Source organism: Anolis sagrei, chromosome 5 (assembly GCF_037176765.1).
Source record: "Anolis sagrei isolate rAnoSag1 chromosome 5, rAnoSag1.mat, whole genome shotgun sequence".
Lineage (NCBI taxonomy): Eukaryota > Metazoa > Chordata > Lepidosauria > Squamata > Dactyloidae > Anolis > Anolis sagrei.
Window position 1 is genome coordinate 197,085,401 of NC_090025.1, and position 16,496 is coordinate 197,101,896.

Here is a 16,496-nt window from a genome sequence, read left to right on the forward strand (position 1 = left end):
CCATGTCAGGCTACACAGAGAAGCCATTGAAATCCACAAGCATGTGGACAATTTCAACAGAAAGGAGGAAACCATGAAAATGAACAAAATCTGGCTCCCAGTATTAAAAAAAAACTCTAAAATTAGAACAGCACAACAACAGAGAGGAAACAAACAAGGACATCTAATCACCTCTCAACAAAAGATTGCTCCAGGCACTGCCAGGCCATCAAATGCTAATCAAGGTGGTCAGTTGAAACATTCACACCTAGCTCCAGCAGACAAGTGTCCTTTGTCCCACCCTGGTCATTCCACAGATATATAAACCCTTTTTCCTAGTTCCAACAGACCTCACTACCTCTGAGGATGCTTGCCATAGATGCAGGCGAAACGTCAGGAGAGAATGCCTCTAGAACATAGCCATATAGCCTGAAAAAAACCTACAACAACCCAAAGCTCTTCTGATGTCTGAGGTGGAGTTTCCATTGGCCTGGAGAGCCCTGTTGAGGACATCTAATCACCTCAACAAAAGTTTGCTCTAGGCACTGTTAGGCCATTATATGCTAATCAAGGTGGTCACTTGAAACATTCACACCTAGCTCCAGCAGACAAGTGTCCTTTGTCCCACCCTGGTCATTCCACAGATATATAAACCCTTTTTCCTAGTTCCAACAGACCTCACTACCTCTGAGGATGCTTGCCATAGATGCAGGCGAAACGTCAGGAGAAAATGCCTCTAGACCATGGCCATATAGCCCGGAAAAACCTACAACAACCAAGTGATTCCAGCCATGAAAGCCTTCGACAATACATTTTTAAGCTTTGATTGTTGGCAGCGATTTAATTGTGTTTTATTGGATGAAATCAAAACAAATGTAGAATGAATGCACTTTATTAACAGCCATGACTCCGTGCGATTGAAAGCTTTGTCAGAGAATAATTAAAGACGTTGTCAAACTACAACTCACAGGGTCCCTAAGCATTGAGTCAGGGCAGTTAAAGTGGTGCCAAACAGCATTCATGATGGACTCTGAGCACGAGACGTGGGTTCCCCATTGCAGAGCAGGAAAGCGCAATTCTCCATCAAGGGTTGGGGTCGCTCTTCATCAATGCAGAGAATCCGGAGAAAGGACTGTTGTTTACCACTTGTCCCACGGACCCGTGACGGAGCAGCCTTTGGTCCACCTTGTGAGGTCTTTCCCTTTGCAGTTCCAGTTATATACTTTCCTAAGGGATACAGAAGAGGACAGGAAGGAATCTATTAGGCCAACCATTGTATTTGGTAAGAAAAAGAGGGAGGTTCTAGCTCTCTTTGGCCATCATTTCCTATATTTATACCCCGCCCTTCTTCCCCAGAAGGGGAACTCAGGGCAGCCTAACCAAAGCGTCATACGATGCTAGCATCACATAAAACAACCACAGTACCATCAAAATATTAAATATTAAAACAATTAAAACAATTAAGACACATTGCCGGGGAATGTGGAAAAGATTGTTAAGGAAGTGGTCAGCAAACACTTAGAAACAAATGCGGTCATCATCTCTAATAGTCAACATGGATTTATCAAAAACAAGTCATGCCAGACTCATCTGATCTCTTTCTTCGATAGAGTTACAAGCTGGGTAGATGCGGGGAATGCCGTGGATGTAGCGTACCTGGATTTCAGGAAGGCCTTCTTTGACAAGGTCCCCCATGACCTTCTGGCAGGGAAACTAGTCCAATGTGGGCTAGGCAAAACTACGGTGAGGTGGATCTGGAATTGGTTAAATGGACGAACACAGAGGGTGATTCTCCCCAAGGCTTCCTTTTCATCCTGGAAAGAAGTGACGAGTGGAGTGCCATCCGCAGGGTTCCGTCCTGGGCCCGGTCCTGTTCAACATCTGTATTAATGACTTAGATGAAGGGCTAGAAGGCAGGATCATCAAGTTTGCAGACGACACCAAATTGGGAGGGAGAGCCAAGACTTCAGAGGACAGGAGCAGAATTCAAAACGATCTTGACAGATTAGAGAGATGAATGGCCAAAAGTAACAAAATGAAGTTCAACAGGGACAAATGCAAGAGACTCCACTCTGGCAGGAAAAACAAAATGCAAAGAGACAGAATGGGGGACGCCTGGCTCAAGAGCAGTACGTGTGAAAAAGATCTTGGAGTCCTCATGGACAACAAGTTAAACATGAGCCAGGAATGTGATGTGGCAGCAAAAAAAGCCAATGGGATTTTGGCCTGCATCAAGAGGAGCATAGTGTCTAGATCTAGGGAAGTCACGCTCGCCTTGCCTTGGTTAGACCACACCTGGAATATTATGTCCAATTCTGGGCACCACAATTCAAGAGAGATATTGACAAGCTGGAATGTGTCTAGAGGAGGGTGACTAAAATGATCAAGGGTCTGGAAAACAAGCCCTATGAGGAGCGGCTTAAGGAGCTGGGCATGTTTAGCCTGAAGAAGAGAAGGCTGAGAGGAGGCATGATAGCCATGTATAAATATGTGAGAGGAAGCCACAGGGAGGAGGAGGGAGCAAGCTTGTTTTCTGCTTCCCTGGAGACTAGGACGCAAGGGAACAATGGCTTCAAACTACAAGAGAGGAGATTCCATCTGAACATGAGGAAGAACTTCCTGACTGTGAGAGCCGTTCAGCAGTGGAACTCTCTGCCCCGGAGTGTGGTGGAGGCTCTTTCTTTGGAAGCTTTGAAACAGAGGCTGGATGGCCATTTGTCAGGGGTGATTTGAATGCAATATTCCTGCTTCTTGGCAGAATGGGGTTGGACTGGATGATGGCCCAGGAGGTCTCTTCCAACTCTTTGATTCTATGATTCTACATTCATTAAAATCGAAATCCAAAAAACCAGTCCGGGTCAATTCATTGCCATAAGTCGTGCGGTCTTCTTCCACTTGCTGCTCACTGATCCAACGCTTGGTCCCATCACCAGGTCTTGATTTTCCTTCCAAAAGACAAGAGGGAGGTGGCCAATCTGATATCTCTAGGGAGGGTGTTCCATAGGTGAGGGGCCACTGCTGAGAAGGCCCTGTCTCTCGTCCCCATCAACTGATAGTGGTGGGCTCAAGAGCAGGGCCTCTCCTGAAGATCTTAAACTTCGTGATGGTTCATGGTCAAACTTCGTGATGGTCAGTGGCCCCATTGCCAAGGGAACAACATGGTTGGCACAGATCTTCCTCTTGCCAGTCCTCTGCTTCCAGGACCACATGGTGCTCAAGGAGTTCCATGTTCCAACAGGAACTCCCACCATCTATGATCCCACCATCTCGTGGCTCTTGGTGGGATCATAGCCCAGGCCCATATGGCTATGTTGACTCTCCACCACGGAGGCACTGCCTATGCTGCCAGTACATCTGCCAGGTCAGAGGGTTACCGATTGGGGAAACAGGCTGATTTGCTGTCCAGAAAGCGCTTCGAGCGTTCGAGCGCTCCCTTCAGGGCCGTGTGGTTTAGATTCGCACAGACAACACAACAGTCATCTGGTACACAAACAAGCCATCTGGTATTGTTCGGATTTCAGTGTAGTTTGAAATTACAGAAAAGGGATGCTTAGTGTGATGATTCTTACCTTATAGGCCAGAATAGAAGCCTGGGAAGACAGTAGGACAAACCTCCATTTTGAGAGGGTCTGCCAGTAAAACAGCCATCTTGAGGGAGGATAGAAAGAAGATGGGAGGAGTTGGAGGTCTCCTGGGATTGGCTAGAGCAGGAGCCAAGTCTTGGGAGGGAAAGAGATTTCAGCTTCTGAGCTTGAGAGAGAGGAAGAGATTTGGGAACTGGAGGGCGAAGAAGTGGTTTTTGAGACTGGGTATTTCTGAGAGAGAGAGTGTGTATGTCAGGCAGGGTTGAATAGCTGACAAAAAAGGTCAGGCAGCATCCTGATTACTTGTGTGAGATAATACAAGGGATTTGCTCTCTAGTTTGAGTAAGTTAGCTGTAAGGACTCTGGGGAGAGTTAGCTAATTACTCAGAAGACAGCTTGGGATAGGTTAGTCAAGATCTCATTGCTATTTCGCTGAAGTAGAGGGATTTTTTTGTAACCAGTAGCTATATCTGTATGGTAGCTCTGTTTGTAACCAAGTCAAGAAACACTTTTCTAAGCAACCATTAAGATATTGTGCTATAGTAACAAGTCAAGTGTTTGTGCCTCTCAAAAGAAGTCAGTTGTCTGTTTTTTTATTAATAAACCTTTTCTCTGCTTGACTTTTAAGAAGCCTCTATCATTACTCATTCTATCAGTAATCCTTGAGTAAATTTTCCAGTCAGTTCATCATCCTGATATCTCAAAAAGAACTCTAACCCTGACAATCATCTGTTTGGAGTTAAAGGGAGGGCAGTGGTGGCAGAAAACGGAAGAGTTTTACCTCAGAGCGGCATTTTTAAAAACCTAAGACATCTTGGGTTGGTGGCAGCATTAAACCAAAAGAAGACTGAAACAGTGTTCACTCTACCATTACACACCTCTAACATCATATCGCTACCATACTATTGTCCAGTAGTGTGATATTACATATAATCCTTTACAGTGGTGTTCAGCTGTGGAATATATTATAGTATATACTTTATACTGGTGAGATACTTGGTGTTAGATAACTACACACTTCGTTATACTGATGGCAAGTGGCGTGATTTACAAGATATAACTTTGCACTTCTCTATAATTGGTGCCTGTGGAGATATTGATATTATAGTATATCGTTTGATCCTTTATATTGGTGTCCAGCGGCGTGATATACATTGAGATTTGGTGTTAGATTATTTTGGGGGGATCCTCCCTCCTTTACATTTAGCTTGTACTTTGAATGACATAGCTGCTGCCGAATCTAGCAAACGGAAGGTGCACCTACATTGCGGAATTAATGCAAATAGCATCCTGGGAGCTGTAGTTTCACAAGGTCACCTCTGCTACAGAGCGCAGGAGCCTCCCCAAACTACAGCTCCCAGGACTCCATCGCATCGAGTCGTAACCACAGTTTAAGTGGTATCATATTGCATCAACCAGACTGACACAATAAATAAATCAGATTGAATTAATCCTACGGTGTGGACGCCGCCCAATGGACGCACTTACCATTCCCCAAACCCGTTGTCAGCTGCGATTATTTTCATTACACACTGGATATCGTCAGTCAAGTCATCGTCTATGAAGTCTGTCAACAAGAGAAATGAGAAATGCGGGTACTATGACTGGAGGATGCCAAAAACTCCCATGACTCAATTACCTCTATTCTAAAGGTAATTGAGTACTCTCTGGTTCAATCTAGAGTCAGAGAAAGACATTCCCTTTGTGATTAGGTCCTTCCTCCCAGTGAAGCCATGCAGCGTTCTCTTATTGTTTCTTTGTCTTTACATATCAGAATTGAAATGCTCTATAGGAAATGAAAGGTGTTTGTTCTGCAGTTTTACAAGATCTTCCATTTTGTTTGTTTGAGTTGCATAGGAAAATTTGCCAATGCCTTTGGAGTAGCATTGGAAGACTTAGCCAGCAACTCTACCTTCCAATGCAGTCAATGCCTATGGAGTTGCATTGGAAGACCTGAGTCGCCTTTGGACTGATATGGGCGGGGTAAAAATGAAGAAGGCCAAGATAATGCCTGTAGAGGCACATTTCTGCCAACTCTATTATTCTATGATTCTTACTTAGGCGATCCCTTGCTTTCCGAGGATGATTGTCTTCCAATATTCTTGTGGGTCCGTATGTGGCTGTGGAGCCCTATTCTTGCTCTGCATCTTCTTCCGCAGTGAGGGCATTGGTTTCCAGGTGGAAGGCGGTCTCGGACGGGGTTGGCTTGACGCGCCTTCCTCTTGGCACGTTTCTCTTTTTCACCCTCCACTCGTGCCTCCTCAAATTCTGCAGCACTGCTGGTCACAGCTGACCTCCAGATCAGGTCAGAGGTCTATGATTCTATAATGATGAGGGATCTAGGTGGCGGAGGAACACTGAAAATGACATGGCGGGTGTAGTGAATCTACTATCAGTCAGGCTTAGAGAAGCCTTGGAAAATAGTAGGCCCAAGGAGTCGGCAGCCATCTTAAGAAGAGGTGCTGGGGGAATCCATATTGGTCACTCATTTCCGGGAGGGGCCATATTTAGTAAGACCAGCCTTTTGGAGGGAAATGAAAGAGGAATGTGATTGGCTAAGTTAGAGTGGGCAGAGCCTAACTTGGCAAGAGGAAAAAAGTTGTCTTTAAAGAGAGGTTTTTAAATCCCTGTCAGGGGATTGGGTGTTGAGGAGTGAGGGCCTTTGAAGATTAGTGGTGTAGAGGGTTAGTAGAAAAGGCCTGAGATTGGCCAAATTCTCTAGCTGGGTTAGCTAGTGAATGGTTTACAGCTATTGGGAGGATAGCTGGGAAGTAGTGAGATAGATCCAGGTTGGGACTATCTGGGCTGCTGAAGAATAACTGTCAGAGAAACTGTCCTGTAGGTATTCGTGTGCAACAAAGTTAGAACTGTTTATGTAAACATTATGCTTTCGAGACAAATCTCAGTAACAGTAACAAATCTTAGTACCTGCATTGTTCCTGTTCTTGTAAATAAACTTTAATGTTCATTGTTCATCACATCTGACTCAAGTGTGCCTCTGTGCTTAAAAGCAGCTTTAAGCAGGGTTCAAGAACTTAATGGCGGCAGCATAGGTTTTAAAGTTATAAATTAAAGGGTACCTCAGTAACTCAAGCCTGAGGGCTAATACAATCACACGCTTTCACAAACTACCTCAAGTAAGACAAGGGATTATCAGCACTGCTAAGTTGGTGTTTGCCAGTGCGCTTTCAAAAAGGGTTTTGTTGGCCAGGAAGAAAATGCCAGCTTTTGAGTTTTGGGGCTTGTGAACGCAGAAGCCTCGTTCCAATACAAGTGGTGTTTTGCTGTGTGTTTGGGATTTATTATTATTTTTATTTCCTAAATAAATGTCTTCCTACACTTTATAGTAGGCCTTGAGTTTTGACACAGGTGGTGTAGATAGCTACGCCCTTTGTTGCCCCCCCCCCCTCGGTTCTGCCCAAGAAGAGAGGTGACTTTACCTATGCAATCAGCGCGGCAGATATTCAGGGAGCTACGGCATCCATCGGAGCAATGCTCCATGTTATTGAACTGGAATAGCCCATAGTTCCGTCCGCTGCTCAATTCCTGTTTCGAGATTCTCCCCGAATCGTAATAGCTTGCAGCGTGGGCCAGGCAGATCCCTGAAGCAAAACAAAGAAGAAGAGGACTTTAGCAAAGGGAGACTGCAGACTCAAAATGGTACATTAATGGCCCCAAGTTTCTTTCAACATTATTATTATTATTATTATTATTTGAAACACAAGGTGAGTCCACAGCAGACACTCTGTTGGCTGTTGTATTGGATCCCACATCGGACACTTCCCAAGTGTATTATTATTATTATTATTATTACTATTACTATTATTATTATTAGCTGTACCCGCCACACGTTGCTGTGGCCAGTAGGCCTGTTTGATCAAGAAAAAATTTGTTTCTAAAATCAATTCGTAATTGGGGTGTTTTTTTGTTTCGATATTTAAAATATTTACAAAACTTTCCAAAAAAATGTTTTGTTATTTACGAAATTTCGTAAATATTTACAAAACATTTTAGAAACAATTTTTTTCTTGATCAAACAGGCCTAGTAAACATATTTCTCTCTCTCTTTCCCACCTTTATTATTTATTATTATAATAAATAGCCTGAGTAACTATGAGGAGCCACCTACCTGCTTGGCCAAAAGATCCCCCTCCAGAACGCTATCACTTTGCTCTCCTGGGCGCCGCCATCTTTACTGCTCTACGGCGTGAGCAATCCCTTTCCCTGCTTCACCTACGGAAAGCCTGAAGGGACATACTTTCTTCCTCAAAAAAAAAATACGTATTTGAATACTTGCTTGGTCTGTGAAGCTTGGTTGGCAGGTTGAGGCGTGTGTGGGGAGGGAAACTGATGGTCAAGGCGAAGGCAGGGGAGAAGGGCGCGCGCGAAAGGGAGGGAGATGTGATTGGCTGGCGGGGCAGATGATTGACAGAAACAGGAGAAGGTCGTTGCAGCCAAGCGAAGAGAGAGAGAGGAGGGCGCCCTCCTCCTCCCCCCCCCCTCCAGCTGGGAAGAGAGCAAGCGAAGAGAGAGAGAGAGGAGGGCGCAGGAGCGCGCGCCATCCGATCGGCTCGGGCTGCTGCGCCCTCCTCTCTCTCTCTCTTCGCTTGCTCTCTTCCCAGCTGGAGGGGGAGGAGGAGGAGGAGGGCGCCCTCCTCTCTCTCTCTTCGCTTGGCTGCAACGACCTTCTCCTGTTTCTGTCAATCATCTGCCCCGCCGGCCAATCACATCTCCCTCCCTTTCGCGCGCGCCCTTCTCCCCTGCCTTCGCCTTGACCATCAGTTTCCCTCCCCACACACGCCGCCCTCAACCTGCCAACCAAGCTTCACAGACCAAGCAAGTATTCAATAGTCAATACGTATTTTTTTTTGAGGAAGAAAGTATGTCCCTTCAGGCTTTCCGTAGGTGAAGCAGGGAAAGGGAAAGGGCAGGCACCAGCAGCACTCAGCAGCCTCCATCCCATTAACGAGACGAGCTGAAGCTCGTAAAAAAAATGGGGCTGCTGTTTCGATATTTTTAAACCCTTCCGGGTTTGAAAAAATGTTTTGAAATCGCGTCGGATATGCTAAAAATAACGAATAAATTCCGAAAAACGAATTAACGAACTAAAATCGACAGGCCTAGTGGCCAGACTTTCCTCCTTCTTTCTTTCCTTCTTTATTTCCCTCCTTCCTTCCTTCCTTCCTTCTTTCCTTCCCTCTTTTTTTCCCTTCTTCTTTCTTCCTATCTACCTGTTTCTTTTCTCGCTTCCTTTTCTCTTTGGTTCCATCCTTTCTTGTCTCTTTCCTTCCTTCCCTCCCTTTTTCTCTCTTTTGTTTCTTCTCTCCTTCCTTCCCCCTTTCACTTTATTTCCTTCTCTCCTTCCTTCTTTACCTTTTTTTTCTTTCCTTCTTTCCCTCTTTCTCTCTGTCCTTCTCTCTTTCCTTACTTCCCCCTCCCTCCCTCCCTCCCTCCCTCTTTCCTTCCTTCCTTCCTTCCTTCCTTCTTTTTTCCTTTCTTCTTTCTTCCTTCTCTACCTGTTTCTTTTCTCGCTTCCTTTGCTATTTCGTTCCATCCTTCCTTGTCTCTTTCCTTCCTTCCTTCCCTCCCTTTTTCTCTCTTTTGTTTCTTCTCTCCTTCCTTCCCCCTTTCACTTTATTTCCTTCTCTCCTTCCTTCTTTACCTTTTTTTTCTTTCCTTCTTTCCCTCTTTCTCTCTGTCCTTCTCTCTTTCCTTACTTCCCCCTCCCTCCCTCCCTCCCTCCCTCTTTCCTTCCTTCCTTCCTTCCTTCCTTCTTTTTTCCTTTCTTCTTTCTTCCTTCTCTACCTGTTTCTTTTCTCGCTTCCTTTGCTATTTCGTTCCATCCTTCCTTGTCTCTTTCCTTCCTTCCTTCCCTCCCTTTTTCTCTCTTTTGTTTCTTCTCTCCTTCCTTCCCCCTTTCACTTTATTTCCTTCTCTCCTTCCTTCTTTACCTTTTTTTTCTTTCCTTTCCCTCTTTCTCTCTGTCCTTCTCTCTTTCCTTACTCCCCCCTCCCTCCCTCTTTCCTTCCTTCCTTCCTTCCTTCCTTCCTTCTTTTTTCCCTTCTTCTTTCTTCCTTCTCTACCTGTTTCTTTTCTCGCTTCCTTTGCTATTTCATTCCATCCTTCCTTGTCTCTTTCCTTCCTTCCTTCCCTTTTTCTCTCTTTTGTTTCTTCTCACCTTCCTTCCCCCTTTCGCTTTATTTCCTTCTCTCCTTCCTTCTTTGCCTTTTTTTCTTTCCTTTCCCTCTTTCTTTCTGTCCTTCTCTCCTTCCTTACTTCCCCCTCCCTCCCTCGCTTCCTCTTTCCTTCCCTCTTTTTTTCCCTTCTTCTTCCTTCCTTCTCTGTTTCTTTTCTCAATTCCTTTGCTCTTTGGTTCCATCCTTCCTTGTCTCTTTCCTTCCTTCCCTCCCTCTTTCTCTCTTTCGTTTCTTCTCTCCTTCCTTTCCTCTTTCACTTTTTTTATTTCCTTCTCTCCTTCCTTCCTTCTTTACCTTTCTTTCTTTCCCTCTTTCTCTCTGTCCTTCTCTCCTTCCTTACTGTATGTGTTTTGTGTGTGCATATATGTGTGTATATATTTCTGTATATATTTGTGGATACGTGTATGTATTAGGCCTGGGTAACAACGGAAAAATTTGTTTCTAAAATCGATTAGTTTTTTGGGGGGTTTTGCGTTTCGTTATTTAAAATAATTACAAAATTTTCCTTTTTAAAAGTTCGATATTTACGAAATTTCGTAAATGTGAAAAAAAATACAAAACATTAACGAATCGATTTCCGAAACAATAACGAATCGATTCGTTAAGGGCGGACGCGACCGCGAAATACGCTAAAAAACCTCCAAAAACTTCTGAAGCTTCCCTCTCCCTCTGTTGTTGACTGTTGGTGTGATATTATAATTTTTTTTCACTAATTAAACAAAAAACTTGCCCCAGACATGCGGAAATAATAACGAAACGACCACAGAACAATAACGAAACGAATACAATAACGAAATATGAAGCATTTACAAAATGTGTTTAAAAATTCGTTTTTTTAAAAAATTGCTCCAGAATGGTTTGTTATCGTTTTGTAATTTAAAAAATTAACGAATTATTAACGAATTATGAATTAACGAAACGAAACCGCCCAGCCCTAGTATGTATGTGTTTGTTTACATATGTGGTTTTGCACTTGAATTGTAATGTATTTTTTGTTTTTTGGCTTTTTAAGTCCCTTCTGCTGTGTTTGTCAATGTTTTTGTGACTGGTGGTCACTTGTTGGCCTGAGAGGTGTCTTGTGTCCAACTTTGGTGTCAATTCATCCAGTGGTTTTTGAGTTATGTTATAGATTACTAGCCGTCCCCTGCCACACGTTGCTGTGGTCCAGTCTGGGGATCTAGAAAATAAAGTAATGAGAAAGTGTTGGTTTCTAATATATGTGATTTCTTGATGCTTGTGGGTAAACAGTATTTCTTGTTGTCTCTTTGTCAGTGTTGATGCCTCCCTTTGCCCCTCATTCTGTCTCTTTGCATTTCGTTTTTCCTGCCAAAGTGGAGTCTCTTGCATTTGTCCCTGTTGAACTTCATTTTGTTAGTTTTGGCCCATCATCTCTCTGATCTGTCAAGATCGTTTTGAATCCTGCTCCTGTCTTCCGGAGTTTTGGCTCTCCCTCCCCATTTGGTCCCTTCTGCAAACGTGATGATCCTGACTTCTAACCCTTAGTCTAAGTCATGAATGAAGATCCTGGAGAGGACCGGGACCAGGAGGGAACCCTGCTGATGGCACTCCACTTGTCACTTCTTTACAGGATGAAGAGGAGGAAGCCTTGAGGAGAATCACCCTCTGGGTTCGTCCACTTAACCAATTCCAGATCCACCTCACCGTAGTTTTGCCTCGCCCACTTTGGACTAGTTTCTAAATCTGTGCGCGGCTTTTTTGACCCCGATAGCTCACCCTTGATTAAGTACTACTTCTTTTTCTGTGGAGAGAGAACATATTTGGAACTCAGGACCTGAAATGGAAAGGTTGGATGGAGCAAAGTCAAATAGAAGGGTTACTTTCAAACTCACAGTCATTGATAGTGTATCCCGCATAATTCTCTGGGACGGCATCGGTAAGGATACTAACGAGGCGACATCGTGAAAAGATCTTGGTTTCGCCAGGCGCGATGAGCAGGAAGATCAAAAAAGGAGCTGTCAGTCTCAAAGCAGGCATCGCAAAGAGGCCTCGAATATCTTTGGCTGACGGAGAGCTCTCTCCAGAGACTCACGGCAAAGAATGAACGAGCAAGCAGAGAATGGAGGAGGAGTAAGGCCAACGTGGGCTGCCTTGGAAGATGGCAAGAGCCAGATAAGGGCCAGCGCCCCGCTTCCTGCTCTGCATAACTACATCATGTAATTTCAGCTTCTGCAAGGACCGTGGGTTTGGAGACAGGTGTGCCAAGTTTTCAGAAGGCCAGGTGAAAACTGGCCTTTTTTTGTGGTGGCCAAAAAAAGCCAATGGGATTTTGGCCTGCATCAATAGGAGCATAGTGTCTAGATCTAGGGAAGTCATGCTCCCCATGCTCTATTCCGCTTAGGTTAGACCACACATGGAATATTGTGTCCAATTCTGGGCAACACAATTCAAGAGAGATATTGACAAACTGGAATGTGTCCAGAGGAGGGCAACTCAAATGATCAGGGGTCTGGAGAACAAGCCCTATGAGGAGCGGCTAAAGGAGCTGGGCATGTTTAGCCTGAAGAAGAGAAGGCTGAGAGGAGACATGATGAGGGCCTTGTATAACTATGTGAGAGGAAGCCACAGGGAGGAGGAGGGAGCAAGCTGGTTTTCTGCTTCCCTGGAGACTAGGGTGCGGAACAATGGCTTCAAACTACAAGAGAGGAGATTCCATCTGAACACGAGGAAGAACTTCCTGACTGTGAGAGCTGTTCAGCAGTGGAACTCTCTGCCCCGGAGTGTGGTGGAGGCTTCTTCTTTGGAAGCTTTTTAACAGAGGTTGGATGGCCATCTGCCAGGGGTGATTTGAATGCAATATTCCTGCTTCTTGGCAGAATGGGGTTGGACTGGATGATGGCCCACCAGGTCTCTCCCAACTCTAGGATTCTAGGATTCTATGTGAGACATAAAAACAGATTGAAGGCCATATCAGAGTGTTGCATTTTCTAATGGACTGTTCATAGAACTGAAAACCAAACAATGACCTTCTGGCAAGGAAACTAGTCCAATGTGGGCGAGGCAAAACTACGGTGAGGTGGATCTGTAATTGGTTAAATGGACGAACCCAGAGGGTGCTCACTAATGCTTCCTCTTCATCCTGGAAAGAAGTGACGAGTGGAGTGCCGCAGGGTTCCGTCCTGGTCCTGGTCCTGTTCAACATCTTTATTAATGACTTATCAGAGTGTTGTGCAACAGGGATGGGATGGGCGCCTTTGAACCCGTAAACACACCAATGTTCTTTAATAAGCAAAGCAATTTATTTAAGTCAAAAAGGTAAAAAGGTCTTCAAATTGTCGCAGCTCAGGATAGATTCTCCCCAAGGCTTCCTCCTCTTCATCCTGGAAAGAAGTGACGATGAGCGGAGTGCCATCCGCAGGGATCTGTTCTGGGCCCGGTCCTGTTCAGGATCTTCATTCATGACTTAGATGAAGGGCTAGAAGGCAGGATCATCAAGTTTGCAGACGACACCAAATTGGGAGGGAAAGCCAAGACTCCAGAGGACAGGAGCAGGACTCAAAGGGATCTTGACAGATTAGAGCAGCCGTTTTCAACTTCGGGGTCGTGACCCCCAGAGGGGTCATTGGGCCATTTTCGGGGGGTCGCGAAGCTACCTTGGTTGGCTCCGCCCCCCCCCCCAAATGGCTGCTGACCCCCTGTAACAGACAAAAAGCTAGCACTCCTGGTCAGCCCCTGGGGCCCAGGCAGAGGGCTGCGCAAATTGCAAGATCGTGCGGGCAGCCTTTCTGCCCGGCCCTTGCTATTTATGCTGGAGATCAGAATGGTCCTTGATGGCAGGGGAGCTATACATCCCAGTAGCTCCCAAATGCCAAGGTCTATTTTCCCCAAACCTCTCCAGTATTTTCTGTTGGTAATGGGAGTTCTGTGTGCCAAGTTTGGTCCAATTCCATTGTTGTTGGAGTTCAGAATGCTCTTTGATGGCAGGGGAACTATACATCCCAGCAACTGCAACTCCCACATGTCAAGATCTGTTTTCCCCAAACTCCACCAGTGTTCATATTTGGGCATATTGAGTATTTGTACCAAGTTTGGTCCAAATGCACTGTCGTTTGGGTTCACAGTGCTCTCATAGAATCATAGAATCAAAGAGTTGGAAGAGACCTCATGGGCCATCCAGTCCAACCCCATTCTGCCAAGAAGCAGGAATATTGCATTCAAATCACCCCTGACAAATGGCCATCCAGCCCCTGTTTAAAAGCTTCCAAAGAAGGAGCCTCCACCACACTCCGGGGCAGAGAGTTCCACTGCTGAACGGCTCTCAGTCAGGAAGTTCTTCCTAATGTTCAGATGGAATCTCCTCTCTTGTAGTTTGAAGCCATTGTTCCGCGTCCTGGTCTCCAAGGAAGCAGAAAACAAGCTTGCTCCCTCCTCCCTGTGGCTTCCTCTCACATATTTATACATGGCTATCATATCTCCTCTCAGCCTTCTCTTCTTCAGGCTGAACATGTCCAGTTCCCTAAGCCGCTCCTCATAGGGCTTGTTCTCCAGACCCTTGATCATTTGAGTGGCCCTCCTCTGGACACATTCCAGCTTGTCAATATCTCTCTTGAATTGTGGTGCCCAGAATTGGACACAATATTCCAGATGTGGTCTAACCAAAGCAGAATAGAGGGGTAGCATTACTTCCTTAGATCTAGACACTAGGCTCCTATTGATGCAGGCCAAAATCCCATTGGCTTTTTTTGCCGCCACATCACATTGTTGGCTCATGTTTAACTTCCTGTCCACGAGGACTCCAAGATCTTTTTCACACGTACTCTCCATATGTAGGTGAACTACATCTCCCTAAAATCATTATCTATTCCTCCCAACCCCCTCCAGTATTTTCTGTTGCTCATTGGGGTGCTGTGTGCCAAGTTTGTTCCGGGTCTATAATTTGTGAGGGTCTCAGTGGTCTGTTGAAGTCTGAGCTGAATCGGTTGAAGGTACTGCAAATCCCATCATACATTGTCCATACTCCCCGAGCATATTGTTTTTGTGATCAATCACTATGCTTTAATTATGTTCAATTTGTAACAATGAAAATACATCCTGCATATAAGAACTTCCTGACTGTGAGAGCCGTTCAGCAGTGGAACTCTCTGCCCCGGAGTGTGGTGGAGGCTCCTTCTTTGGAAGCTTTTAAGCAGAGGCTGGCTGGCCATTTGTCAGGGGTGATTTGAATGCAATATTCCTGCTTCTTGGCAGAATGGGGTTGGACTGGATGGCCCATGAGGTCTCTTCCAACTCTTTGATTCTATGATTCTATGATTTCCATTATGCTTCATAAGAGTAGCAAAATTACCGTTATGAAGTAGCAACGAAAATATAGTTGGGGGTCACCACAACATGAGGAACTTTATTTAGGAGTCACGGCATTAGAAAGGTTGAGAAACACTGGATTAGAGAGATGGGTCAAAACTAACAAAATGAAGTTCAACAGGGACAAATGCAAGAGACTCCACTTAGGCAGGAAAAACGAAATGCAAAGAGACAGAATGGTGGTTGAGAAGGGCGGGGTAGAATGCTCGAAATAAATAAATCAACAAGACATTGGTCAATGGTCAACCCGATTTAATTTCCAGACAAAGAACAGGTAGAACAAATAGTGAGTGATAAGCCCTCCTTGAGGACCATGTACTCCACGCGGAATGCATTTCGAGGACCATCAGAACATCTGCTTCTTCTTTCAAAGGGAAGGAGGAAGCAACGTAGGACGATGATGGGACCAAAATGTCATCTCTGATGCCCTCCACGAAACCTAAGAACCTACAAGCCACGTTTCATCTCCTGGTTTTAATGAGTTTGCCTTAAACTCATTAAACTCATTACCTGGTGAGTGTTCTTTCTCAAAGCACTAGCTGTCATTGAATTCAAGGCAGCTTTCTCGTAGGTGTTGATAGAATCATAGAATGAAAGAGTGGGAAGAGACCTCCTGGGCCATCCAGTCCAACCCCATTCTGCCAAGAAGCAGGAATATTGCATTCAAATCACCCCTGACAGATGGCCATCCAGCCTCTGTTTAAAAGCTTCCAAAGAAGGAGTCTCCACCACACTCCGGGGCAGAGAGTTCCACTGTTGAACGGCTCTCACAGTCAGGAAGTTCTTCCTCGTGTTCAGATGGAATCTCCTCTCTTGTAGTTTGAAGCCATTGTTCCATTGCGTCCTAGTCTCCAAGGAAGCAGAAAACAAGCTTGCTCCCTCCTCCTCCCTGTGGCTTCCTCTCACATATTTATACATGGCTATCATATCCCCTCTGGTTTCATAGAACCACAGAATCAGAGTTGGAAGAGGTCTCATGGGCCATCCAGTCCAACCCCCTGACAAGAAGGACAATCACGTTCAATGCACCCTCAACAGATGGCCATCTAGCCTTTGCTTTAAAGCAGTGTTTCTCAACCTGGGGGTCGGGACCCCTGAGGGGGTCGCAAAGGGGTGTCAGGGGGGTCGCCAAAGACCATCAGTATTTTCTGTTGGTTATGGGGGTTCTGTGGGAAGTTTGGCCTAATACTATTATTGGTGTGGTTCAGAACACTCCTTGATTGTATGAAACAGGAAATCCCAATGTTGACTCCTCTGAGGTACAACACAAATCAGACCTCCTTTCTACCCAAGAAACTTTGGTGCTTTCCTGGAGAACTTTCTGCAGGGCCTCTTCTCATTATCAGGCTCTGGGAACACCACCTCCCTTCACTTTCTTGTCTTTGTTGGCAAATCACCCTCCTTCTATCTAAGGAAT

At 45.1% G+C, this 16,496-nt stretch overlaps 1 protein-coding gene across 1 annotated transcript; it reads right to left on the reverse strand.

The window, feature by feature from the left end:
- Nucleotides 1-887: 887 nt before the first annotated feature.
- Nucleotides 888-11,755, reverse strand: LOC132775580 (lysozyme C, milk isozyme-like). The gene is made up of 4 exons (XM_067468411.1): nt 11,611-11,755; nt 7,004-7,165; nt 5,052-5,130; nt 888-1,206 (listed from the first exon to the last, which is right to left on the reverse strand). Exons 1-4 carry the CDS (start codon nt 11,753-11,755, stop codon nt 1,119-1,121), a joined length of 474 nt encoding a protein of 157 aa, XP_067324512.1. The 3' UTR covers nt 888-1,118.
- Between the last annotated feature and the right edge of the window lie 4,741 nt (nt 11,756-16,496).

Bases quoted from the DNA above. Each gene is read 5' to 3' on its own strand.
- LOC132775580 (XM_067468411.1), bottom strand. From the start codon at position 11,755: ATGCCTGCTTTGAGACTGACAGCTCCTTTTTTGATCTTCCTGCTCATC. The intron at 5,131-7,003 runs GTAAAGTCACCT...TCTTGTTGACAG, and splicing joins CTGCCGCGCTGATTGCATAG to ACTTCATAGACGATGACTTG. The intron at 1,207-5,051 runs GTAAGTGCGTCC...TGTATCCCTTAG, and splicing joins GACAACGGGTTTGGGGAATG to GAAAGTATATAACTGGAACT.